General features: G+C 37.2%; 2 protein-coding genes and 1 pseudogene across 4 annotated transcripts; 2 read left to right on the top strand and 1 right to left on the bottom strand.

The window, feature by feature from the left end:
- Window positions 1-1911: 1911 nt before the first annotated feature.
- Window positions 1912-6793, bottom strand: LOC117271649 (uncharacterized). The gene is made up of 4 exons (XM_033649969.2): window positions 6631-6793; window positions 5052-5363; window positions 4679-4966; window positions 1912-3252 (listed from the first exon to the last, which is right to left on the bottom strand). The coding sequence occupies exons 1-4, from the start codon at window positions 6677-6679 to the stop codon at window positions 3047-3049; spliced, it is 855 nt and encodes a 284-aa protein (XP_033505860.2). The 5' UTR covers window positions 6680-6793; the 3' UTR covers window positions 1912-3046.
- An 8907-nt stretch (window positions 6794-15700) lies between these two features.
- LOC144465083 (SLAM family member 9-like) lies at window positions 15701-20427 on the top strand. Of its 2 annotated transcripts, none has more exons than XM_078173018.1 (4): window positions 15701-15879; window positions 18149-18460; window positions 18544-18776; window positions 19272-20427. In XM_078173018.1, exons 1-4 carry the CDS (start codon window positions 15831-15833, stop codon window positions 19311-19313), a joined length of 636 nt encoding a protein of 211 aa, XP_078029144.1. In that variant the 5' UTR covers window positions 15701-15830; the 3' UTR covers window positions 19314-20427. The 2 variants fall into 2 exon arrangements, with proteins under 2 accessions (XP_078029144.1, XP_078029143.1); XM_078173017.1 differs by having other exon boundaries at window positions 15706-15879; window positions 18544-18831.
- A 2559-nt stretch (window positions 20428-22986) lies between these two features.
- Window positions 22987-27090, top strand: LOC144465048 (uncharacterized; annotated as a pseudogene). Its single transcript, XR_013492410.1, has 6 exons — window positions 22987-23148; window positions 24827-24953; window positions 25240-25245; window positions 25438-25743; window positions 25826-26113; window positions 26523-27090. The product of XR_013492410.1 is annotated as an uncharacterized LOC144465048 (transcript).
- Window positions 27091-27100: the final 10 nt, after the last annotated feature.

Below are 27100 nucleotides of genomic sequence, written 5' to 3' on the forward strand. Positions count from 1 at the left end.
AACTTGCTAAAATCTTTTATATTAATAAAAATATAAATTTAATATATATTAATATTATATTAATATAAAAGATAAAAGATTCCTTGAAAAAGACAATTCAAAATGTTCCCTAACACACTTACATTGGCGGTCCAGTAAACTAGGCTTGCCTTATCAGACTAGGCTTGCTGATACTGATATCGCCAACAAAAAAAATCCATATTGTCCATTCTTACTATGTATAGCATGTACTGTTATAAAATGTGTGTAATAGCTGTTGTAATATGTGTAACATTATCAGCATGTGGCCTAAACTATGCGCATGTCCTTCCTGTCATGAATCATGTCCACCCTGTCATGGAAGGCTTGCTGACAGGGTGGACAATGACAGGGTGGACATTTTTGGCTAATGTTAGCATTTAATGAGCACATGGTGGACCTTCACTTAGCAACATGATTCAGTTAGCGAGCTGACTATGTACTGTTTAACAAATATATTTCAAATTTCTGAAAAGTTTTTATATTAATTGATATTTCACTATGACAGAGTGGACATGTTAAGCTTGACAACATCCAACTACACACATAATATGATGAAAATTACGAAACATAAGTGTAAATACTTACTCTGCAACTAGCCACTGTTTAAACCTCCATTGAAGAAAGACAAAATGCTGGTAGAAATGTCACTGAAAACATCAGAGGGTTTCTTAAAGAAATCCAACCAAAAGTAAAAAAAAACAGACAGTGTTCTGTTGTTAATGCAGACATATTTGACCTGATCTTTTCAGCACTTGGCACTGCACCAGTGGTATAATGCAGAACATGTAAGAATATAATTTGCTCCACACTGATCTCAACAACAACATTGATACATTAGTCATCAGGCTTCTCTTCAGTGCTTAACACTGAAAAGTCTGTGTTGTTCCGTTTTGCAAGAACAAGGCGATTTGGCTTGTGGTCTTCATCAGGGTCATCAGGGTCTTGCAGTAAAATTGTTCTAAATACAACAAGTGTTGCTGGAGTTTCAACACCTTTGATTTATTTCCCTGGAGGGTGAAGTCGAGCAGATACCTTCACCCTGCCTATAAATTAGCTGATTTGGTGACTTTTGGAAGGCTGGTTGTTTGAACTGAGCTGCGTGTGTGTTTTGAAATGCTGAATCTTCCATCTGCACAACAAACTTACCCTTGAACCTTTGCAAGATGAGACACTACAGTGACACACTCTCAGTTATGTTGCATGACTTAAACCAGACATACGTTTCTAATCTGGCTTTTGTTTTTCTTAACAGATCCTGAACAACACTCCAACAATGCTACTGTCCTTGTGGTTGCGATCTTTGTTCCAGTTCTCATTCTCCTCATCATTGTTGTTCTGCCATTTCTTTATCGTCCAAAGAGAGGAAAAAGTAAGTCAAACTGTGCATACCAGAGTTTATTGTAGACAATAAGACAGTCTAAAGATTGGAGCAGTCTTTATGCTTTATGTCATTCATTCTCAGCATCCTGTTTGCCAAAGCACATTTTTTGATTCAACCACTAGGAGTCACCAACATCACAAAATATCCAGCCCTACACATAGAGGCTTTTAAGTGTGCTGCTGTGTGAATATACAGTAATGTAGACACACCCAAAATCTGACTCGATGTTACTGCAGCCCAGGTAATGTAAATGTAATGCAGTCAGTAGCAGAAAAGGTCAAGCTGTCAGAATGAAATGTAAATTAAAGCAAATCAACATATATTCTGCAGATAAAAAAGAGAGCTTGGAAACTACACTATATGAAGTTCCTCAGGTAAGCTTTTTTAAAAACATCACTCTCCCAAATTTGCCTGACACAGGAACAGAGTTTTAGATTGTGAGCAATTAAATAATTAAATGTGGATTTGAGGAAATGGGCAAAATGAAGAAATATTTTCCAAATCACAAACTGTGTTATTTGCTTGTGTTTTATTACAGTTTTTCATCATTTTGATACATTGTTAGAATCAAAAATAACATTTATTGAGTAAAGAGGACACACACACCAAAACTGTATTTCAACTTTGCTATAATATCAGCACTGGTCAATTCCTCGCTGAAACACTCACAGTATACCAGAGGGGATCTTTAGGCTTTTATCTATTAACACATTCACAAAACATATACGATGATTATATAGCTTTAATAAGTGTCCAGTAATGGTGCATGTACCAGATTTACACATGCTTCAACAAACTCTGAAACATACTGTACATATAAACACACACATATATATATGCTATCTTTTTTAGAATATTGCAAGTAGGACCACATGCATGAATGGTTTCCTGAGTGGGCACAGACCCAGGGGCCCAAAGTGTCAGGGGCCTTCACCTGCAAAATGTCACTCAAATCAACACATACCAACCAGGAAAAAATCTCAAAATGACCACAAAGAGATGCGAAAGAGCTGCAAAGAGAAACAAAATAACGACAACTAAAGAAGCAAAACAACAATAAAGTCTGTGTGTCTTGCTTCTATGTAGGAAAGGTGGTAGGGCCTTTTGCATGTTTGAGCCCAGGGGCCCATTGTCCTTGTTGGTCTTGATCATATACAAATAGAACCTTTTTTTCCCCAAGATAACATCCTCCAAAAACATTTTTAGACATGCTCATCTCTGTACAATTATTTTACAAACAGTGAACATAGTGATTATGGATCAAGAATAATCAGCATGTGTAGTAAAGGTGCACTGTGGAGTTTTCTTGTGAAGAACAATTTTCACATTAGATTTTACTCACTAAAAATGCATTGTGAATATTTCTGAAACCTCACAAATACGTTGAATCCATTGCTTTTCCAAATTTTTACACATATGTTATATCCTATGCTGTTTACATCCTGCTGACTCTTCTAACTACTCCTCACCTTTGTTGGTGTATTTCTACATTTCTTGGTGTGTTACTGCCACCAAGTGTTAATCAATAGAATAGCATGAAAACAGTGGCAGTAATGTGCACCATCTCCCCTTGAGAGCTCGTGCATGCACAATACAAACAGACACCCTCTCACTAAAACAACTGCTCCATAGTGCTACTAGAGGTCAAAAACTTCCCAGGCTACCTTTAACTAAAAGCTGTGAGAGATATGTAAGATTGGTTTGTGGAAAACTATTTGTCCATTTTTTCTTCTTGAGTTTGTCCATGAGGTGAACAGTGATGACGGCAGACACCATGATGATCAGACCAACAGAGAACACCACTGTCTTCACCAGGCTCACAGAGATACCAGGAGAGAGACACTCTGAATCTGGAGAACAACAAAACAGGTGGTGACACAACAGATCCAGACTGTGACACTGCAGCACAACAGGAGTGGAAGGAATAATCAGTTTTACAATAATGGAGACAAATAGCACATTCTATGCCAAACATGGAAAAACTCCATTAGCACATATATTTAGATTTTTTTTTACAGATTTATTGAATTCAATATTTAATTCAATTAAATTTTATTTATATAGCACCAAATCATACAGTAACAACTATCTCAGGACCAGGGCTGTTAACAATGCATTATTTGTGTGCTGCTATTTTTGCTGCTGCCTGTCTTACAGAGGCTATAGATGGCTGAATTTAGGGTGATGATACTGGGATCACATGAAACTAGAAGCCCTAAGGAATCCAGTGGTACTAATCATATTAGCTTCTCAGGAAGGGGGCTTGATAAGCTCCAAAGTTAGGCTACATTTTGGCGAGGAACAAACAGCATGGCCGTTTTTACAGAGGTCCCCTGACCTCTCACCTCAAGATATCTAAATGAAAATGGTTCTGTGGGTACACACAGGTCTCCCCTTTGCAGGCATGTCCATTTGATATTAGTCCCATACAGTTCTGGGTGCAAACTATGCACTTTTTTGTGTGCAATTTTTTTCATTACAGATTTGTGATTAGAAAAACTTGACACACAGTGCTGAGCTGCATCCCAAATTAATCTTCAGGAGTCCAGTTTTCAGGTGATATATGGTAAAACTTCAGTTGACAGCCCGGGCTATTATTTGCTTAAATCACTGAAATCAACAGTTTTGTATTTGGGGCAGGTGTCTCTATGGGACAGGCCGTAATTTCCGTTTTTACACAACTGTTAATAAGAAAAGATGAGGAAATGAAATCAAATTGTGTATAAAAAACAGTATTGTAATATTATAAAATTGTAATTCATTTGATTCCCAATGAAGATACACTGGTAAGAATTGTTGTTAATATGGACCTTTAAGAAATAGTTTGAAATGCAAAATTATGGAATTTCAAACCTGGGATAAAAAGTGTGATTAATTGTGATAAACTTTTGAAATTCGGTGATTAATTACAATTTAAAAAATTAATCATTTCACAGCCCTACTCAGGACACATTTCATATAGAGGTGGTCACCATAGTCTTTCAGAGATCCAACAATTTAAATAAGTTTCCACTAAGAGCAAGCACTTATTTATTTATTTATTTTACTGTTATATTATTGTTTTTTTTCTGTTATTGCTTTAAATAACATTTTTGTACTTAGTTTTTATTTGTATTTCCCTTCTGTCCCTTGACAGGATGGTTTAATCATATTCAGAACTTATTTATTGCATATTTTCCTTAAAAGAAAAGAAAAAAAAAAGTTACATCCTCTAAGTTTAATCGAACTCCAAACTGTAGGTTAATATCAGCGACTCAATTTGGCTTTCAGTCCTACCAGCATGTTGGGGGCAGAAATCTTCAATATTCTTGATGTCCTTAGTCCAGCTGACCTGGTTGCTATGGTTACAGATGACTGAGCCATTCAGGTCAAGGTAGACCTGGAGAGAGGCACCAGAGGTTGTGACTTTTGATTGCTCTCCTCCCTCCTGACTGCAGGTCTGGGTTTCACATCTAAAAGTGCTGTTGATGTGAGAGTCCTGTGTTCTGCAGGTCACAGTGACGTTACAGGAGTTTGAGCTGTTGGACACAGAGTCCACTGTCAGGTCAACTGGAGACACTGGATCTGAGGAGGGAAACAGCAGGTGTGAAGAGTTTTAGAAATATGATATAAGAAACTCTATCAGTGTCTAAAATGTTCACACACCAACCTTGGACTGTGACGTTGTATTCAGCCAGTATTTGGTCTCCTTCAATCCTTGACACTCGTGCAGTATAAACTCCACTGTCTATATGTTGCAGATTCTTCAGATTCACAGAGTAGTTTTTCACAGGAAACTTGAGTCTTCCAGTGTAATTAAGAGAGACTACTGGATCTCTTCCATGTGCAAATCTCACTAAAATGGCTGTTTTCTTAAAGTTCCACTCAACGAAAAGAAAATCCTTAAGACCATCAGCATTTATGACCTCCAGAAGCACATCCCCTCCCTTCTTCACAAACACAGGAGTCACAGCACTGGACCCTGTAAAAACAGTAGACACATCATACAATAAAAATCTCTCACAATATTTTTGTTTTTATTTGTCAGTACTGAATGATACGTAACTTATGAACTTCATTTCTGACATATTGGATCATCATTTAAATACAATGGAAAATGCTTCATATTTGACCCTGTGGCCTTCACATATACAAAATAAAGAGGTGAAGTACCTCCACTTAAACATGCCTTTTATTAGGTATGTTCAAGATTTTGCTTGAAGTGAACAGACATGTAATACAACAAATATTTCACCATCCTTCTCCCAACTATGGCTACTACTACTAATAACTCCTTGCCCTAAGATAGAGGTCTAACTAAGCCCAGTGAGAGTAATATGTTATTAAAGTTGTTAATTTTCTTTTTCACTCCTCAGAGTCTTTCCATTTAGTCTTCTCTGAAAATTAGAGACCTTTCTTCAACCGTGTCTTCATTTTTATCCCACCACTATTGTTCAGCATCCTGATCCTTTGCACCTTCTGTCCATGTGCCAAAGTGGCCTAGAGCGAGAACCCCAGAGTGTTCTCAGTGAGTGAATATGAGAGAAAAATATAAGACATTTGGGACAAATCCATCTGTCATGTTAATGTACTACATCAAGAATGCTCAGAAAGCTCCACATCATAATATTTACTTCATGTATTTTTTGAATAAAGATGTCTGTCAGTATTTTCTTCTTCTTTAAACTTTGCCTATGTTAATTTTTAATCCAGAGGCCTTGACTTCTAAACCTGGGCATTTGAAATTAGGGAACTTGTTTACGGCTTTTTTTTTCTGAGAACCAGATTGTTTTTATGTTAATAAGCTGAATCCCTGTTGACAGTAAGAAGTGAAAAGTTTTACTCCACATCAACTAACTTGACAAAACCCCTTCAGGCCCTCAGTGATGTAGTTTGAGACCTAAATATATTAAGACTGTTTTTAAAACCTGCACAGTGAAGCAGGGCATACTCACTGTCATGAAATCACTCAACGCTGTGTTTCCTTCCTTTCTTAGAAACTTAGAAACCAGTCCCTCTCCATAGATATGTCATCACTTTTTAATGTTTTGCATGGTTATACAATCAAAGGAAGGATCATTAATCTCCTCTTCTCAACTGCTCTGACAAAATAGCACATTCAATCAGATAGCACATATGTGTTGCCAATAATAAGATACAATCTGAAGTAACTTTATGATGTTCAGTTAACTGATCACAATAAAGAAGCCTAACATATCTGTTGACAGTATTTCAGTAGTTTTATCTACCTTGTGCCTCTGTGCAGACCAGCAGCCCCAGTATCACAAAGACAGACATCACAGAGTCTCTGTCAGTGTCCCTGTCTGACTACACAATGCAATAATGTGTGTGTTCTGTTTTGCTCTGACAAACACACACCACAGGGTTGAAGCCTTGTCACAGTTGTGTTCTTCCACTCAAAACCACATAACCTCGCTCATGATGTGAGCAAATGAACTTCTCCTTTCAGAGTTTCTCTCTGAGCTGTTTTACTGCTTGACATCTGTTGTGAAAGACTGAAATGATGTATTTCAAACCTTTGTCAGGAAAGCAAAGACAAAGAAAAGATGATAAACAAGAGTACTATTATAGTTTAACTGATCCTACAGGTCTCTTTGAAATAATTTGAATAGTATTTTGTTTATATTTGATTTATTTGCTTAGAGGAGCCAGTTTTGTGTGTTGCACCAGAGTTAGCTTAGGGACAGTTTTCAACATCATGTCATTTGATTGGAATTAAACAGGACAAAACATGAGGAGACAAAGTGGGAAAGAAAAATGTTACAGTTGCATCAATATGCTCCAATACAGGATGCATAAGGGTCAATATGAATGCAACATGGTTTTGTGCAAAGATCCTCAGTCACCTTTTCCAGAATAAATGTATGTCTTAAAGTGGCCGATGGCAAAAAAGAGTCAAACCTTTGTCACAGATGTTTCTCCTGTCAAAACCACATAAACATTCACCATGTTACCTTGTTTATGGTGTAAAGAAACTGATGTCTCTTTTCAACGTTCCTTCCTGAGCTCTTTTTTTACTGCTTGACATCTGTTGATTAAGACTAAAATTATTTAATTCAACCCTTTGTTAAGGAAGGATTATATTTATGTTCTCTTTATTCATTAAAGAGGAACTAGTTAAGAGGAACTTGTGAGGGATCATTTTCATTTTTGGACCCATGGCCAAAGATTATTGGAAAGAAAAGAAAAAAAGGCACGAGGAATCAAAAGAAGGAAAATACATGACAACTGCATCAACAGACTACAGTACATAAAAACTACAAAAAAAACAGTGTGTTTGCTGCAGTAGTTCAGGTTTTGCTTACTTAAATACCTGAACTCATCACTGGTGACTCACTGCACTGAAAAAAATACCACTTCCTTTCATGTAGCTCTATATTTAACACCTCTTGCATTTTCACAGAACTCAGTATGCATAAACCAAAGATACCTGTGGTAACTATAAATGTTGTCACTTAAAACAGACACTGTGTGTCAAAGAAAAAGGAACCTGCCAAAGCACTTCTACACAGTAATTATTCTCCGCTACACAACAGGAACACAGTTTAAAGAAAACCAACCAAAAGTAAAAAACAGACAGTGTTCTGTTGTTAATGCAGACATATTTGACCTGATCTTTTCAGCACTTTGCACCAGTGGTATAATGCAGAACACATAAGAATATAGTTTGCTCCACGCTGATCTAAAGACCAACATTGATACATTAGTCATCAGGCTTCTCTTCAGTGCTTAACACTGAAAAGTCTGTGTTGTTCCGTTTTGCAAGAACAAGGCGATTTGGCTTGTGGTCTTCATCAGGGTCATCAGGGTCTTGCAGTAAAATTGTTCTAAATACAACAAGTGTTGCTGGAGTTTCAACACCTTTGATTTATTTCCCTGGAGGGTGAAGTCGAGCAGATACCTTCACCCTGCCTATAAATTAGCTGATTTGGTGACTTTTGGAAGGCTGGTTGTTTGAACTGACCTGTGTCGCTGTGATCTCATGTTTTGAAACGCTGAGTCTTCCATCTGCACAACAAACTTACCCTTGAACCTTTGCAAGATGAGACACTACAGTGACACACTCTCAGTTATGTTGCATGACTTAAACCAGACATACGTTTCTAATCTGACTTTTGTTTTTCTTAACAGATCCTGAACAACACTCCAACAATGCTACTGTCCTTGTGGTTGCGATCCTTGTTCCAGTTCTCATTCTCCTCATCATTGTTGTTCTGCCATTTCTTTATCGTCCAAAGAGAGGAAAAAGTAAGTCAAACTGTGCATACCAGAGTTTATTGTAGACAATGAGACAGTCTAAAGATTGGAGCAGTCTTTATGCTTTATGTCATTCATTCTCAGCATCCTGTTTGCCAAAGTACATTTTTTGATTCAACCACTAGGAGTCACCAACATCACAAAATATCCAGCCCTACACATAGAGGCTTTTAAGTGTGCTGCTGTGTGAATATACAGTAATGTAGACACACCCAAAATCTGACTCGATGTTACTGCAGCTCAAATAATGTAAATGTAATGCAGTCAGTAGCAGAAAAGATCAAGCTGTCAGAATGAAATGTAAATCAAAGCAAATCAACATGTATTTTGCAGATAAAAAAGAGAGCATGGAAAATACAGTATATGAAGATCCCCAAGTAAGCTTTTTTAAAAACATCACTTTCCCAAATTTGCCTGACACAGGAACAGAGTTTTAGATTGTGAGCAATTAAATAATAAAGTCTGGATTTTAGGAAATGGGCAACATTTGGAAATGTTTTCCAAATCAAAAACTGGAGCCTCAAATACTTCTGTTAGCCTGTTAGCTATCCCTATGCACACCAATGTACATTCTCCTGACAAGGTGGTCTGTTTACTGTATAATACCTGTCACTTCTCACTCTGCATCTATCTGCTGTTCCAGGTTCTGCTGCTTGTTCCTACCTGCTACATGCACACATCACTGGTTGTACTGCTTGCTTGTGCTCAGATGTAGTGGTTTGGACCCAATGATCCTGATACACTAGGATCCATCTATCCAGACCTGCTGCTGAAGTCTCGTCTGGCAATTTGTCCACTAACACCAGACTGTGTTTCTTTATGCTGCGTATGTGTTGTTTGCTTGTGTTTTATTAGAGTTTTTCCAGCCTTTTGATGCATTGTTAGAATCAAAAGTACAATTTGCTTCCATTTTTTGGCAAACACCAGTTATTTTAGGTTTTGTGTGACTTCCTAGTGAACCAAAAGTGTGTTTCTGCATTTTCTCACACAGTACATATTGAGAGCAGAAGAGTCTCAAGTGAAAGCTGCACTCAGTGTTTAATATTTTTGCAAACATAATTTTCATTCTTAGAACAAATCTAGCAAAGGAGAAGACTGTAGTTCGCAGTGCCTTTTTCTAAATGCAGTGTTCTTTATGTCATGTCAAAGTGCTCTCTGTGTTTTCTACATGTGCTTTTGTTTAAACTGCAGTGTTCTGGGCTGTTGCAGCCAAGCGGTTCATTTGTACTTAACTACGGATTATTTTCAGATACAGTGAGACAACTTATTCTGCTCTTGTTAATCACACCTAAATATGTATTTTATAGCAATTGCATGCATTTTAGAAAGAAATGAACTGAAATGTTATGAAAAACAGGCTCATTACTTTTGGAGTTAATGACACAAAAGTCTTTAGTTTTTGAAAAAATCATAAGTGCTGCTGTTTATTGTAGTGAGACTACTTCAAATTAATACAGCAATATAGCATCATTATAGGTAAGGTGTAATGTAAAAACAAAGCAACCAATGCTAAAAAGGTTGTATGATTTATTTTCCAGATTGCAGCTACAGCCCAAACACCATATCAGAGACCAACACGTGATGTTTCAGAGCTTTCTTCCACATACTGCACGGTGGGGCCTCACACTGGAACTGTGAGATCCACAGAGACTAGAGGCACACCTCTGCCAGAGAGCCTGTATGCTCAGGTGGAAAAGCCGGCCAAGCCCTTAAAAAAATAATCAGGAATTGTATTTCACAATCTGCACTTGCCACAATTTCTAGTTTGTATTTAAATGTTGCCCAAGCTGTCGATGTTTGCGTTTACCTGACCTGCACCGGTATGAATAGACTGTAAAACAATGCATCCCACACATTCAGAAGTTGCTCTCTGTATCAGCTCAGCCAGAGAGAGACTCTCATGTTCAACAGGCCCCAAAATGTGGAAACATTTGAAGGAGTTTTGGGTGTGTGCACTGGTGAGGACATTTCCTTTGAATGACTGAAGCACCATCTTGGAACACTGTTGTCAATAATTCTCCGATACATTCAAGATCAATTTGGAAAAAGTGAGAAAAAGTGAACAAATTTATTGCTTAAAAGCCTTTATTAATTCAGAAAATTACAAAACATATAAGATGAGTATATAGCTTTAATGATAATTGTCCTATGATGCTGCATCTACCACAAACTGCTTTCACTAAAATAATAAGACATGCTTGAACAAATAATGAACATATAGAAGGAACAAACACATGCATTTTTAAGAATATTGTAAGTAGGACCACATTCAGTGTTACATATAATATACTGCTCAGTATTTCTTGTATGCTGTTGGCTGTGACAAAAAATACATCTTATTTTTGTTGTTTTTTTCCAGATAACATCCTCCAAAAACATTTTTAACATGGTCATCTATTTACAATCATTCTATCTCCTTGTGTACACACAAACCTTGCAGGCTCGTGTGTACACAAGGACTCAAGCATTGAAAAATGAAATAAAATAAAACAGAGTGCTCCATAGTTCTAATAGTGGTCAAAGTCTCCAGAGGATACCTTTAACATTTTTTTCTAGATAACACTGTGCGATATATGCACAAGCAGCTATCAGCTATTTGTTTATTTGTTCATTGTTTCTTCTTGAGTTTGTCCATGAGGTGAACAGTGATGACGGCAAACACCATGATGATCAGACCAACAGAGAACACCACTGTCTTCACCAGACACACAGAGATACCAGGAGAGAGACTCTCTGAATCTGGAGAACAACAAAACAGGTGGTGACACAACAGATCCAGACTGTGACACTGCAGCACAACAGGAGTGGAAGGAGCAAATCAGTTTTACAATAATGGAGACAAATAGCACATCCTATGCCAAACACAGAAAAACTCCATTAGCACATATATATATATATACATATACAGTACAGGCCAAAAGTTTGGACACACCTTCTCATTCAATGCGTTTTCTTTATTTTCATGACTATTTACATTGTAGATTCTCACTGAAGGCATCAAAACTATGAATGAACACATGTGGAGTTATGTACTTAACAAAAAAAGGTGAAATAACTGAAAACATGTTTTATATCCTAGTTTCTTCAAAATAGCCACCCTTTGCTCTGATTACTGCTTTGCACACTCTTGGCATTCTCTCCATGAGCTTCAAGAGGTAGTCACCTGAAATGGTTTCCACTTCACAGGTGTGCCTTATCAGGGTTAATTAGTGGAATTTCTTGCTTTATCAATGGGGTTGGGACCATCAGTTGTGTTGTGCAGAAGTCAGGTTAATACACAGCCGACAGCCCTATTGGACAACTGTTAAAATTCATATTATGGCAAGAACCAATCAGCTAACTAAAGAAAAACGAGTGGCCCTCATTACTTTAAGAAATGAAGGTCAGTCAGTCCGGAAAATTGCAAAAACTTTAAATGTGTCCCCAAGTGGAGTCGCAAAAACCATCAAGCGCTACAACCAAACTGGCACACATGAGGACCGACCCAGGAAAGGAAGACCAAGAGTCATCTCTGCTTCTGAGGATAAGTTCATCCGAGTCACCAGCCTCAGAAATGGCAAGTTAACAGCAGCTCAGATCAGAGACCAGATGAATGCCACACAGAGTTCTAGCAGCAGACCCATCTCTAGAACAACTGTTAAGAGGAGACTGCGCCAATCAGGCCTTCATGGTCAAATAGCTGCTAGGAAACCACTGCTAAGGAGAGGCAACAAGCAGAAGAGATTTGTTTGGGCCAAGAAACACAAGGAATGGACATTAGACCAGTGGAAATCTGTGCTTTGGTCTGATGAGTCCAAATTTGAGATCTTTGGTTCCAACCGCCGTGTCTTTGTGAGACGCAGAAAAGGTGAACGGATGGATTCCACATGCCTGGTTCCCACTGTGAAGCATGGAGGAGGAGGTGTGATGGTGTGGGGGTGTTTTGCTGGTGACACTGTTGGGGATTTATTCAAAATTGAAGGCACACTGAACCAGCATGGCTACCACAGCATCCTGCAGCGACATGCCATCCCATCCGGTTTGCGTTTAGTTGGACCATCATTTATTTTTCAACAGGACAATGACCCCAAACACACCTCCAGGCTGTGTAAGGGCTATTTGACCAAGAAGGAGAGTGATGGAGTGCTGCGGCAGATGACCTGGCCTCCACAGTCACCGGACCTGAACCCAATCGAGATGGTTTGGGGTGAGCTGGACCGCAGAGTGAAGGCAAAGGGGCCAACAAGTGCTAAACACCTCTGGGAACTCCTTCAAGACTGTTGGAAAACCATTTCAGGTGACTACCTCTTGAAGCTCATCAAGAGAATGCCAAGAGTGTGCAAAGCAGTAATCAGAGCAAAGGGTGGCTATTTTGAAGAAACTAGAATATAAAACATGTTTTCAGTTATTTCAACTTTTTTTGTTAAGTACATAACTCCACATGTGTTCATTCATAGTTTTGATGCCTTCAGTGAGAATCTACAATGTAAATAGTCATGAAAATAAAGAAAACGCATTGAATGAGAAGGTGTGTCCAAACTTTTGGCCTGTACTGTATATGTATATGTTTTTACTGATTTATTGAATTAAATATTTAATTCAATTAAATTTTATTTATATAGCACCAAATCATAACAACTTATCTCAGGACCAGGGCTGTTAACAATAATAACGCATTAATTGCGACCGATTAAAGTCCAAAAATAAAGCGTTAACTTTTAAAATTTGCATTAATCATGTGCTGCTATTTTTGCTGCCGCCTGTCTTACAGAGGCTATAGATGGCTGAGTTTAGAGTGATGACACTGGGATCACATGAAACTAGAAGACATAAGGAATCCAGTGGTACTAATCATATTAGCTTCTCAGGAAGGGGGCTTGATAAGCTCCAAAGTTAGGCTACATTTTGGCGAGGAACAAACAGCATGGCCGTTTTTACAGAGGTCCCCTGACCTCTCACCTCAAGATATCTAAATGAAAATGGTTCTGTGGGTACACACAGGTCTCCCCTTTGCAGGCATGTCCACTTGATATTAGTCCCATACAGTTTTGGGTGCAAACTATGCACTTTTTTGCATGCGATTTTTATTACAGATTTATGATGAGAAAAACTTGACACACAGTGCTGAGCTGCATTCCAAATTAATCTTTACGTGTCCAGTTTTCAGGTGATATATGGTAAAACTTCAGCTGACAGCCCGGGCTATTATTTGCTTAAATCACTGAAATCAACAGTTTTGTATTTGGGGCAGGTGTCTCTATGGGACAGACCATAATTTCCTCTCATACACAACTATTAAAAATTAATCATTTCACAGCCCTACTCACAACACTTTTCATATAGAGAAGGTCACCATACTCTTTCATTTATAGAGATACAGCAATTTAAACAAATTTTCACTAAGAGTGAGCACTTATTTATTATTTTTTACTATTAGATTATTATTTTTTTCCTGTTATTGTATGAGTCAGTATCACTATGAAGTGCCTTTGGTGTCCTCATCAGAATCACTCAGTTATCATGAAAATGTAGCAGAATAATGAAACTCTGAGGTCTTATTATAAGTGGCCAAACATTTGCACACATATCAGTACAATGATAAGTCTCTTAAAATGTGTTTCCTTCATTTTATACCATTTTTTTTCATTGGATGTATGTGATTTTGGCATGTCCCACTCACTGCTCTGCTAACTACAGTGTGTGTAATAAGTGGTTAAATGATACTAAATCAAATTTTTTAACATGGTTTTATTGTCCACAACAAGTTATTTGATAAAACGAGTCATTTTGATCATGTATATTCTATTTTCATAATCATATTGAACATTTTGTATGTGTCCCTGAAATTGCTGTCCACCCTGTCATTATGGGGTAACTGCCCCTTGTTGCGTAGTGGAGAATAATTACTGTGTAGAAGTGCTTTTGCAGGTTCCGTTTTCTTTGGCACACAGTGTCTGTTTTAAATGGCAACATTTACAGTTTTCCACCAGTTCTTTGTTTTATGCATACTGAGTTCTGTGTGAATGCAAGAGGTGTTAAATATAGAGCTACATGAAAGGAAGTGGTATTTTATTCAGTGCAGTGAGCCACCAGTGATGAGTTCAGGAATTTAAGTAAGCAAAACCTGAACTACTGCAGCAAACACACTGTTTTTTGTAGTTTTTATGTACTGTAGTCTGTTGATGCAGTTGAAAAGTATTTTCCTTCTTTTGATTCCTTGTGTCTCTTTTTTCTTTTCTTTCCAATACTCTTTAGCCATGGGTCCAAAAATGAAAATGATCCCTCACGAGTTCCTCTTAACTAGTTCCTCTTTAATGAATAAAGAGAACATAAATATAATCCTATTGTTTATTCCAATTTTGCAAAGAAGCCTACATGATTGATGATTCATGGACTTTACTTCCTTAACAAAGGGTTGAATTAAATAATTTTAGTCGTTTTCAACAGATGTCAAGCAGTAAAATAAACCTCAGGCAGAAACGTTGAAAAGAGACATCAGTTTCTTTACACCATAAACAAGGTAACATGGTGAATGTTTATGTGGTTTTGACAGGAGAAACATATGTGACAAAGGTTTGACTCTTTTTTGCCATCGGCCACTTTAAGATATACATTTATTCTGGAAAAGGTGACTGAGTATCTTTGCACAAAACCATGTTGCATTCATATTGACCCTTATGCATCCTGTATTGGAGCATATTGATGCAAGTGTAACATTTTTCTTTCCCTCTTTGTCTCCTCATGTTTTGTCCTGTTAAATTCCAATCAAATGACATGATGTTGAAAACTGTCCCTAAGCTAACTCTGGTGCAACACACAAAACTGGCTCCTCTAAGCAAATAAATCAAATATAAACAAAATACTATTCAAATTATTTCAAAGAGGCCTGTAGGATCAGTTAAACTATAATAGTACTCTTGTTTATCATCTTTTCTTTGTCTTTGCTTTCCTGACAAAGGTTTGAAATACATCATTTCAGTCTTTCACAACAGATGTCAAGCAGTAAAACAGCTCAGAGAGAAACTCTGAAAGGAGAAGTTCATTTGCTCACATCATGAGCGAGGTTATGTGGTTTTGAGTGGAAGAACACAACTGTGACAAGGCTTCAACCCTGTGGTGTGTGTTTGTCAGAGCAAAACACACACATTATTGCATTGTGTAGTCAGACAGGGACACTGACAGAGACTCTGTGATGTCTGTCTTTGTGATACTGGGGCTGCTGGTCTGCACAGAGGCACAAGGTAGATAAAACTACTGAAATACTGTCAACAGATATGTTAGGCTTCTTTATTGTGATCAGTTAACTGAACATCATAAAGTTACTTCAGATTTTATCTTATTATTGGCAACACACGTGTGCTATCTGATTGAATGTGCTATTTTATCAGAGCAGTTGGGAAGAGGAGATTAATGATCCTTCCTTTGTTTGTATAACCATGCAAAACATTAAAAAGTGATGACATATCTATGGAGAGCGACTGGTTTCTAAGAACTTGAACGGGAGGAAACACAGCGTTGAGTGATTTTATTACAGTGAATATGCCCTGCATCACTGTGCAGGTTTTAAAAACAGTCTTAATATATTTAGGTCTAAAACTACATTAATAGATCAGAAAGGTAGCAAAATAAACCTTTCACTTACTTGTCAAGAAAAATGTAAGTTCCTTATCTAAAAAATAGCCTGAATCTTTTCAGTACTGAGCATTAGAAGACTCCAGAATTAAAAATTACGTACGTAGAAGAAATTAAAAGAAGAAGAAATTTTTGACAGACATCTTTATTTAAAAAATTACAAGTTTTGAGAGCTGTTTTGATGCATTGCATTAACATGGCAGATGCTTTTGTTCAAAGTGACTTACATTTTTCTCTCATATTCAGTCATTGAGAACAATCTGAGGTTCTTGCTCTAGGCCTCTTTGGCACACAGACAGAGGAAGCCAAGTCCCGTTTTTCAGATAAGACGCAGTGGAAAGACTGAAGGATTAAAAAAAAAGGAGCCTTTGAGTAACATCTAACTCTCATTAGGCTTAGTTTCACCTCTATGCTCGAGGGAAGGTGTGTCAAGAGTTACTGTTAGTAGCAGTACCGTAGGAGTGGTAGTCATAGTTAAAGAATGGTACAAAAAAATATATATATATATCCTCCTGAGACCCTGTGTTCTCATATGAGGACATCTCATTTTGGGTTTACTTGACCTTATACTTCTTTCTACTTAACTTAGACCTGTTGCTCTCTTTTGTAAACACATTTGTTCCATCTAGTGGTAGTGAGGCCACAATACACTAATCCATCTAAAAACAAGATGGCAGCTGTCTCTGCCAAGTCAGTCTGCAGTCGATCCCGAAACAAAAGTGGACAAGATCAAAAACCTGATCACACTTTATGGTTGAAACTTGTTTATTTGTGAATAATGATGTTTGTCGTTTGATATGCCAACAAATTTGACCAATTTTAGCAACAGTAACAAGCTAAGACGCTTTTGTTTATGAAGTACTCGTTTGAAGACATTGGGACTTTATTGTTGTTTCATTTGTGGACATTGGGACTTAATTATGGTTGACAATATTTTGTTTTTTATACTTAGCGGGTCCCACTGATCCCAAATAGCTAGGAGAAATTAAAAATACATACCAAATAAAAATACAAGTCTCAGGAGTATTATATATATGGTGACTGTAAATTGTCCGTAGGTGTGAATGGAGCATGAATGGTTGTTTGTCTCTATGTGTCAGCCCCCCATGACCCTCAAGATGATAAGCGGTTAGAAAATGGATGGAAATGTATATATAATAACAATCCTGCATTAAATAATGATGTGACATATAAATCAAGTTCAGTAAAATTCAGTATTGACCAAAACAGAAAACAAAAACATTTAGCCTATATTGTTTGTGATTTTTATTTTATTGTATGCAGGGTCCAGCGCTGTGACTCCTGTGTTTGTACAGAGGGGAGAGGATGTGCTTTTGAATATCATGAAAGCTGATAGTCTTGACCAATTTATTCTTTTTTTTCATGGAAATTTAATGGAAAGGACCTTTTAGTAACAGCTGATCCTGATAACAATCCAACAGCTTTTCCTAATTACACTGCAAGGATTGAGTTTTCTCTGGAAAATGACTCCATGGTGTATGTTAAGGCAGAATTTTACCATTTTACCAAACAGATGTGCATACCCTGGCAGAGGTACACGCCCTTTGAGTCATTTCTAATTCTTATTTTGAAATTTCCTTTAATTTCAGGAGAAAGAGTGGAAAGAAAAATAAAGACTCTGACTAAAGTCTCACTCTCAGTGGGCTTAGTTTCAGTTAAACTCCTCCATGCTGTGACACAATACAAGCCCATACAAGGCATTTTTAAAGACATTTTCTAACCCTTTACAAGTCATGATACTATTAGATAATTCAGTGAGTTTGAATTATAGTAGGAATGGAGTAACATTTAGTATTGACCAAATAACCACATATTCTGTGTGATTTTTATTGCATGATGTGTTCACTGTTTTTACAGGTTCCAGGGCTGAGACTCATGTGTTTGTGAAGAAGGGAGAGGAAGTGCTTTTGAAGATCATGAAAGCTGATGAGCTACAGAAATTTTTTTTTTTTTCCTGGAAATTTAATGCAAGTGATATTTTAGTAACACTTACTCCTAAAGCTGAACCAGAAATCTATCCCAGGTACACTAAAAGGATTGAGTTTTCTGTGGAAAATTACTCTGTGAAACTGAAGAATCTACAAAAGACAGACAGCGGAGTTTATACTGCACATGTGTTCAGGATTCCACAAGAACTAAAAGTAGCTGAATACAACGTCACAATTCAAGGTTGGTTTGTGAACATTCTAAGACTGATAGTTTCTGCTGCCATTTTTCAAAAACTCTTCCCATCTGCTCTTTCCCCTCCTCAGATCCAGTGTCTCCAGTTGACCTGACAGTGGACTCTGTGTCCAGAAGCTCAAACTCCTGTAACGTCACTGTGACCTGCAGAACACAGGACTCTCACATCAACAGCACTTTTAGATGTGACACCCAGACCTGCAGTCAGGAGGGAGGAGAGCAATCAAAGGTCACAACCTCTGGTGCCTCTCTCCAGATCTACCTGGACCGGAATGGCTCAATCATCTGTAACCATAGCAACCAGGTCAGCTGGACCGAGAACAAAGAAATAATTGAACATTTGTGCCCTCGACATGCTGGTAAGACTGAAAGACAAATCGTTTGGAGTTAAGCTAAACTTAAAGAAAATGAGCTTTTTCTTTGTCCATTAGTTTTTGCTTTTTTGTTTGTTAGTTTTTGACAAAAATGTCTGATAAATAAGTTCTGCATCTGACTCAACCACCCTGTCAGGCTGTAGAGGGAGAATACAAACAAAACTAGAAAGTACAGAAATGTTATTAATGAAAGAATATCAAATGACAATAAAAATTCAATAAATCAGTTTTTCTGTATTTGGCACAGAATGTGACATTTGTCTCCATCATTGTAATATTAAGCACAGAACATATAGGTCGGCCCCTGAAACTTGTTTATTTAATTAGCACAAAAGAGGAATAACTGATTATTCCTTCCACTCCTGTTGTGCTGCAGTGTCACAGTCTGGATCTGTTGTGTCACCACCTGTTTTGTTGTTCTCCAGATTCAGAGAGTCTCTCTCCTGGTATCTCTGTGTGCCTGGTGAAGACAGTGGTGTTCTCTGTTGGTCTGATCATCATGGTGTCTGCCGTCATCACTGTTCACCTCATGGACAAACTCAAGAAGAAAAAATGAACAAATAGTTTTCCACAAACCAATCTTACATGTCTCTCACAGCTTTTAGTTAAAGGTAGCCTGGGAAGTTTTTGACCTCTAGTAGCACTATGGAGCAGTTGTTTTAGTGAGAGGGTGTCTGTTTGTATTGTGCATGCACGAGCTCTCAAGGGGAGATGGTGCACATTACTGCCACTGTTTTCATGCTATTCTACTGATTGACACTTGGTGGCAGTAACACACCAAGAAATGTAGAAATACACCAACAAAGGCGAGGAGATAGAAGAGTCAGCAAACGAGGATGTAAACAGCATATAGGTTATAAAATATGTGTAAAAATTTGGAAAAGCAATGGATTCAACATGTTTGTGAGGTTCAAAAATATTCACAATGCATTTTTAGTGAGTAAAATCTAATGTGAAAATTGTTCTTCACAAGAAAACTCCACAGTGCACCTTTACTACACATGCTGATTATTCTTGATCCATAATCACTATGTTCACTGTTTGTAAAATAATTGTACAGAGATGAGCGTGTCTAAAAATGTTTTTGGAGGATGTTATCTTGGGGGAAAAAAAGTTTCTATTTGTGTATAATCAAGACTAACAACGACAACGGGCCCCTGGGCTCAAACATGCCTTTCCTACATAGAAGCAAGACACACAGACTTCATTGTTGTTTTGCCTCTTTAATTTTCATTATTTAGTTTCTCTTTGCAGTTCTTTCACATCTCTTTGTGGTCGTTTTGAGTTTTCTCCTGGTTGGTATGTGTTGATTTGAGTGACATTTTGCAGGTGAAGGCCCCTGACACTTTGGGCCCCTGGGTCTGTGCCCACTCAGGAATCCATTCATGCATGTGGTCCTACTTGCAATATTCTAAAAAAGATAGCATATATATATGTGTGTGTTTATATGTACAGTATGTTTCAAAGTTTGTTGAAGCATGTGTAAATCTGGTACATGCACCATTACTGGACACTTATTAAAGCTATATAATCATCGTATATGTTTTGTGAATGTGTTAATAAATAAAAGCCTAAAGATCCCCTCTGGTATACTGTGAGTGTTTCAGCGAGGAATTGATCAGTACTAATATTATAGCAAAGTTAAAACGCAGTTTTGGTGTGTTTGTCCTCTTTTAAAACTGTAATAAAACACAAGCAAATAACACAGTTTTTGATTTGGAAAACATTTCTTCATTTTGCCCATTTCCTCAAATCCACATTTAATTATTTAATTGCTCACAATCTAAAACTCTGTTCCTGTGTCAGGCAAATTTGGGAGAGTGATGTTTTTAAAAAAGCTTACCTGAGGAACTTCATATAGTGTAGTTTCCATGCTCTCTTTTTTATCTGCAAAATACATGTTGATTTGCTTTAATTTACATTTCACTCTGACAGCTTGACCTTTTCTGCTACTGACTGCATTACATTTACATTACTTGAGCTGCAGTAACATCGAGTCAGATTTTGGGTGTGTCTACATTACTGTATATTCACACAGCAGCACACTTAAAAGCCTCTATGTGTAGGGCTGGATATTTTGTGATGTTGGTGACTCCTAGTGGTTGAATCAAAAAATGTGCTTTGGCAAACAGGATGCTGAGAATGAATGACATAAAGCATAAAGACTGCTCCAATCTTTAGACTGTCTTATTGTCTACAATAAACTCTGGTATGCACAGTTTGACTTACTTTTTCCTCTCTTTGGACGATAAAGAAATGGCAGAACAACAATGATGAGGAGAATGAGAACTGGAACAAAGATCACAACCACAAGGACAGTAGCATTGTTGGAGTGTTGTTCAGGATCTGTTAAGAAAAACAAAAGCCAGATTAGAAACGTATGTCTGGTTTAAGTCATGCAACATAACTGAGAGTGTGTCACTGTAGTGTCTCATCTTGCAAAGGTTCAAGGGTAAGTTTGTTGTGCAGATGGAAGATTCAGCATTTCAAAACACACACGCAGCTCAGTTCAAACAACCAGCCTTCCAAAAGTCACCAAATCAGCTAATTTATAGGCAGGGTGAAGGTATCTGCTCGACTTCACCCTCCAGGGAAATAAATCAAAGGTGTTGAAACTCCAGCAACACTTGTTGTATTTAGAACAATTTTACTGCAAGACCCTGATGACCCTGATGAAGACCACAAGCCAAATCGCCTTGTTCTTGCAAAACGGAACAACACAGACTTTTCAGTGTTAAGCACTGAAGAGAAGCCTGATGACTAATGTATCAATGTTGGTCTTTAGATCAGCGTGGAGCAAACTATATTCTTATATGTTCTGCATTATACCACTGGTGCAGTGCCAAGTGCTGAAAAGATCAGGTCAAATATGTCTGCATTAACAACAGAACACTGTCTGTTTTTTTTACTTTTGGTTGGTTTTCTTTAAACTGTGTTCCTGTTGCGTAGTGGAGAATAATTACTGTGTAGAAGTGCTTTTGCAGGTTCCGTTTTCTTTGGCACACAGTGTCTGTTTTAAATGGCAACATTTACAGTTAACCACCAGTTCTTTGTTTTATGCATACTGAGTTCTGTGTAAATGCAATAGGTGTTAAATATAGAGCTACATGAAAAGAAGTGGTATTTTTTTCAGTGCAGTGAGTCACCAGTGATGAGTTCAGGTATTTAAGTAAGCAAAACCTGAACTACTGCAGCAAACACACTGTTTTTTGTAGTTTTTATGTACTGTAGTCTGTTGATGCAGTTGAAAAGTATTTTCCTTCTTTTGATTCCTCGTGTCTCTTTTTTCTTTTCTTTCCAATAATCTTTAGCCATGGGTCCAAAAATGAAAATGATCCCTCATGAGTTCCTCTTAACTAGTTCCTCTTTAATGAATAAAGAGAACATAAATATAATCCTATTGTTTATTCCAATTTTGCAAAGAAGCCTACATGATTGATGATTCATGGACTTCACTTCCTTAACAAAGGGTTGAATTAAATAATTTTAGTCGTTTTCAACAGATGTCAAGCAGTAAAATAAACCTCAGGCAGAAACGTTGAAAAGAGACATCAGTTTCTTTACACCATAAACAAGGTAACATGGTGAATGTTTATGTGGTTTTGACAGGAGAAACATCTGTGACAAAGGTTTGACTCTTTTTTGCCATCGGCTACTTTAAGATATACATTTATTCTGGAAAAGGTGACTGAGTATCTTTGCACAAAACCATGTTGCATTCATATTGACCCTTATGCATCCTGTATTGGAGCATATTGATGCAAGTGTAACATTTTTCTTTCCCTCTTTGTCTCCTCATGTTTTGTCCTGTTTAATTCCAATCAAATGACATGATGTTGAAAACTGTCCCTAAGCTAACTCTGGTGCAACACACAAAACTGGCTCCTCTAAGCAAATAAATCAAATATAAACAAAATACTATTCAAATTATTTCAAAGAGACCTGTAGGATCAGTTAAACTATAATAGTACTCTTGTTTATCATCTTTTCTTTGTCTTTGCTTTCCTGACAAAGGTTTGAAATACATCATTTCAGTCTTTCACAACAGATGTCAAGCAGTAAAACAGCTCAGAGAGAAACTCTGAAAGGAGAAATTAATTTGCTCACATTATGAGCGAGGTTATGTGGTTTTGAGTGGAAGAACACAACTGTGACAAGGCTTCAACCCTGTGGTGTGTGTTTGTCAGAGCAAAACAGAACACACACATTATTGCATTGTGTAGTCAGACAGGGACACTGACAGAGACTCTGTGATGTCTGTCTTTGTGATACTGGGGCTGCTGGTCTGCACAGAGGCACAAGGTAGATAAAACTACTGAAGTACTGTCAACAGATATGTTAGGCTTCTTTATTGTGATCAGTTAACTGAACATCATAAAGTTACTTCAGATTTTATCTTATTATTGGCAACACACATGTGTACTATCTGATTGAATGTGCTATTTCATCAGAGCAGTTGGGAAGAGGAGATTAATGATCCTTCCTTTGTTTGTATAACCATGCATAAAAGTAAAAAGTGATAACATTTCTATGGAGAGGGACTGGTTTCTAAGAATTTGAACGGAAGGAAACACAGCGTTGAGTGATTTTATTACAGTGAATATGCCCTGCTTCACTGTGCAGGTTTTAAAAACAGTCTTAATATATTTAGGTCTAAAACTACATTAATAGATCAGAAAGGTAGCAAGATAAACCTTTCACTTACTTGTCAAGAAAAATGTAAGTTCCTTATCTAAAAAATAGCCTGAATCTTTTCAATACTGAGCATTAGAAGACTCCTGAATTAAAAATTATGTATGTAGAAGAAATTAAAAGAAGAAGAAATTTTTGACAGACATCTTTATTTAAAAAATTACAAGTTTTGAGAGCTGTTTTGATGCATTGCATTAACATGGCAGATGCTTTTGTTCAAAGTGACTTACATTTTTCTCTCATATTCAGTCATTGAGAACAATCTGAGGTTCTTGCTCTAGGCCTCTTTGGCACACAGACAGAGGAAGCCAAGTCCCGGTTTCCGACGAGACGCAATGGAAAGACTGAAGGATTGAAAAAAAAGGAGCCTTTGAGTAACATCTAACTCTCATTAGGCTTAGTTTCACCTCTATGCTCGAGGGAAGGTGTGTCAAGAGTTACTGTTAGTAGCAGTACCGTAGGAGTGGTAGTCATAGTTAAAGAATGGTACAAAAAAAATATATATATATATCCTCCTGAGACCCTGTGTTCTCATATGAGGACATCTCATTTTGGGTTTACTTGACCTTATACTTCTTTCTACTTAACTTAGACCTGTTGCTCTCGTTTGTAAACACATTTGTTCCATCTAGTGATAGTGAGGCCACAATACACTAATCCATCTAAAAACAAGATGGCAGCTGTCTCTGCCAAGTCAGTCTGCAGTCGATCCCGAAAAAAAAAGTGGACAAGATCAAAAACCTGATCACACTTTATGGTTGAAACTTGTTTATTTGTGAATAATGATGTTTATCGTTTGATATGCCAACAAATTTGACCAATTTTAGCAACAGTAACAAGTTAAGACGCTTTTGTTTATGAAGTACTCGTTTGAAGACATTGGGACTTTATTGCTGTTTCATTTGTAGACATTGGGACTTAATTATGGTTGACAATATTTTGTTTTTTATACTTAGCGGGTCCCACTGATCCCAAATAGCTAGGAGAAATTAAAAATACATACCAAATAAAAATACAAGTCTCAGGAGTATTATATATATGGTGACTGTAAATTGTCCGTAGGTGTGAATGGAGCATGAATGGTTGTTTGTCTCTATGTGTCAGCCCCCCATGACCCTCAAGATGATAAGCGGTTAGAAAATGGATGGAAATGTATATATAATAACAATCCTGCATTAAATAATGATGTGACATATAAATCAAGTTCAGTAAAATTCAGTATTGACCAAAACAGAAAACAAAAACATTTAGCCTATATTGTTTGTGATTTTTATTTTATTGTATGCAGGGTCCAGCGCTGTGACTCCTGTGTTTGTACAGAGGGGAGAGGATGTGCTTTTGAATATCATGAAAGCTGATAGTCTTGACCAATTTATTCTTTTTTTTCATGGAAATTTAATGGAAAGGACCTTTTAGTAACAGCTGATCCTGATAACAATCCAACAGCTTTTCCTAATTACACTGCAAGGATTGAGTTTTCTCTGGAAAATGACTCCATGGTGTATGTTAAGGCAGAATTTTACCATTTTACCAAACAGATGTGCATACCCTGGCAGAGGTACACGCCCTTTGAGTCATTTCTAATTCTTATTTTGAAATTTCCTTTAATTTCAGGAGAAAGAGTGGAAAGAAAAATAAAGTATCTGACTAAAGTCTCACTCTCAGTGGGCTTAGTTTCAGTTAAACTCCTCTATCCTGAAGCATGCTGTGACACAATACAAGCCCATACAAGGCATTTTTAAAGACATTTTCTAACCCTTTACAAGTCATGATACTATTAGATAATTCAGTGAGTTTGAATTATAGTAGGAATGGAGTAACATTTAGTATTGACCAAATAACCACATATTCTGTGTGATTTTTATTGCATGATGTGTTCACTGTTTTTACAGGTTCCAGGGCTGAGACTCATGTGTTTGTGAAGAAGGGAGAGGAAGTGCTTTTGAAGATCATGAAAGCTGATGAGCTACAGAAATTTTCTTTTTTTTTCCTGGAAATTTAATGCAAGTGATATTTTAGTAACACTTACTCCTAAAGCTGAATCAGATATCTATCCCAGGTACACTAAAAGGATTGAGTTTTCTGTGGAAAATTACTCTGTGAAACTGAAGAATCTACAAAAGACAGACAGCGGAGTTTATACTGCACATGTGTTCAGGATTCCACAAGAACTAAAAGTAGCTGAATACAACGTCACAATTCAAGGTTGGTTTGTGAACATTTTAAGACTGATAGTTTCTGCTGCCATTTTTCAAAAACTCTTCCCATCTGCTGTTTCCCTCCTCAGATCCAGGGTCTCCAGTTGACCTGACAGTGGACTCTGTGTCCAGAAGCTCAAACTCCTGTAACGTCACTGTGACCTGCAGAACACAGGACTCTCACATCAGCAGCACTTTTAGATGTGACACCCAGACCTGCAGTCAGGAGGGAGGAGAGCAATCAAAGGTCACAACCTCTGGTGCCTCTCTCCAGATCTACCTGGACCGGAATGGCTCAATCATCTGTAACCATAGCAACCAGGTCAGCTGGACCGAGAACAAAGAAATAATTGAACATTTGTGCCCTCAACACGCAGGTAAGACTGAATTGTCTGACTGAATTTGTTAAAACACATTGTCTGAAGTTAGGCTAAACTTTGAGAAAATAATCGTTTTGTTTGTCTGTTTGTTTGTTTTTGAAGAAAATGTCTGATAAATAAGTTCTGCACATGACTCAACCACCCTGTCAGGCTGTAGAGGGAAAATACAAAACTAGAAAGTACAGAAATGTCATGAATGAAGGAACATCAAATGATAATAATAATTCAATAAATAAGTTGTATTTATTTTTGCTAATGCAGTTTTTCTGTATTTGGCACAGAATGTGACATTTGCCTCCTTCATTGTCATTTATACTACAGAACATATAGGTCAGCCCCTGAAACTTGTTGCTGCAGTGTCACAGTCTGGATCTGTTGTGTCACCACCTGTTTTGTTGTTCTCCAGATTCAGAGAGTCTCTCTCCTGGTATCTCTGTGTGTCTGGTGAAGACAGTGGTGTTCTCTGTTGGCCTGATCATCATGGTGTCTGCCGTCATCACTGTTCACCTCATGGACAAACTCACAAAGAAAAATGAATAAATAAACAAAATTATTATATAACTACTGATTATTCTTTATTATCCATTGAATACACCTGATATTCACTGTGCTCACTTTGTAAATAGAAGGACTGTAAATAGATGATCATGCTAAAAATGTTTGGAGGATGTTACCTGGAAAAAAACAACAAAAATAAGATGTATTTTTGTAAGATCACAGCCAACAGCATACAAGAAATACTGAGCAGTACATTATATGTAACACTGAATGTGGTCCTACTTACAATATTCTTAAAAATGCATGTGTTTGTTCATTTGTATGTTCATTATTTGTTCAAGCATGTCTTATTATTTTAGTGAAAGCAGTTTGTGGTAGATGCAGCATTATAGGACAATTATTATTAAAGCTATATGCTCATCTTATATGTTTTGTAACTTTCTGAATTAATAAAGGTGGAAATCATGTGTCACTGACTTTTTTTCC

The sequence above is a fragment of the Epinephelus lanceolatus genome, chromosome 12 (genome assembly GCF_041903045.1).
Source record: "Epinephelus lanceolatus isolate andai-2023 chromosome 12, ASM4190304v1, whole genome shotgun sequence".
Classification (NCBI taxonomy): domain Eukaryota; kingdom Metazoa; phylum Chordata; class Actinopteri; order Perciformes; family Serranidae; genus Epinephelus; species Epinephelus lanceolatus.

Excerpts from the sequence above, each read along its gene's own strand:
- LOC117271649 (XM_033649969.2), bottom strand. The coding sequence starts at position 6,679 with ATGTCTGTCTTTGTGATACTGGGGCTGCTGGTCTGCACAGAGGCACAA. Across the intron at positions 5,364-6,630 it reads GGTCTGCACAGAGGCACAAG|GGTCCAGTGCTGTGACTCCT; the intron begins GTAGATAAAACT and ends CTGTTTTTACAG. Across the intron at positions 3,253-4,678 it reads TTTCTGCCCCCAACATGCTG|ATTCAGAGTGTCTCTCTCCT; the intron begins GTAGGACTGAAA and ends GTTGTTCTCCAG.
- LOC144465083 (XM_078173017.1), top strand. The coding sequence starts at position 15,831 with ATGTCTGTCTTTGTGATACTGGGGCTGCTGGTCTGCACAGAGGCACAA. Across the intron at positions 15,880-18,148 it reads GGTCTGCACAGAGGCACAAG|GTTCCAGGGCTGAGACTCAT; the intron begins GTAGATAAAACT and ends CTGTTTTTACAG. Across the intron at positions 18,461-18,543 it reads ATACAACGTCACAATTCAAG|ATCCAGTGTCTCCAGTTGAC; the intron begins GTTGGTTTGTGA and ends TCCCCTCCTCAG.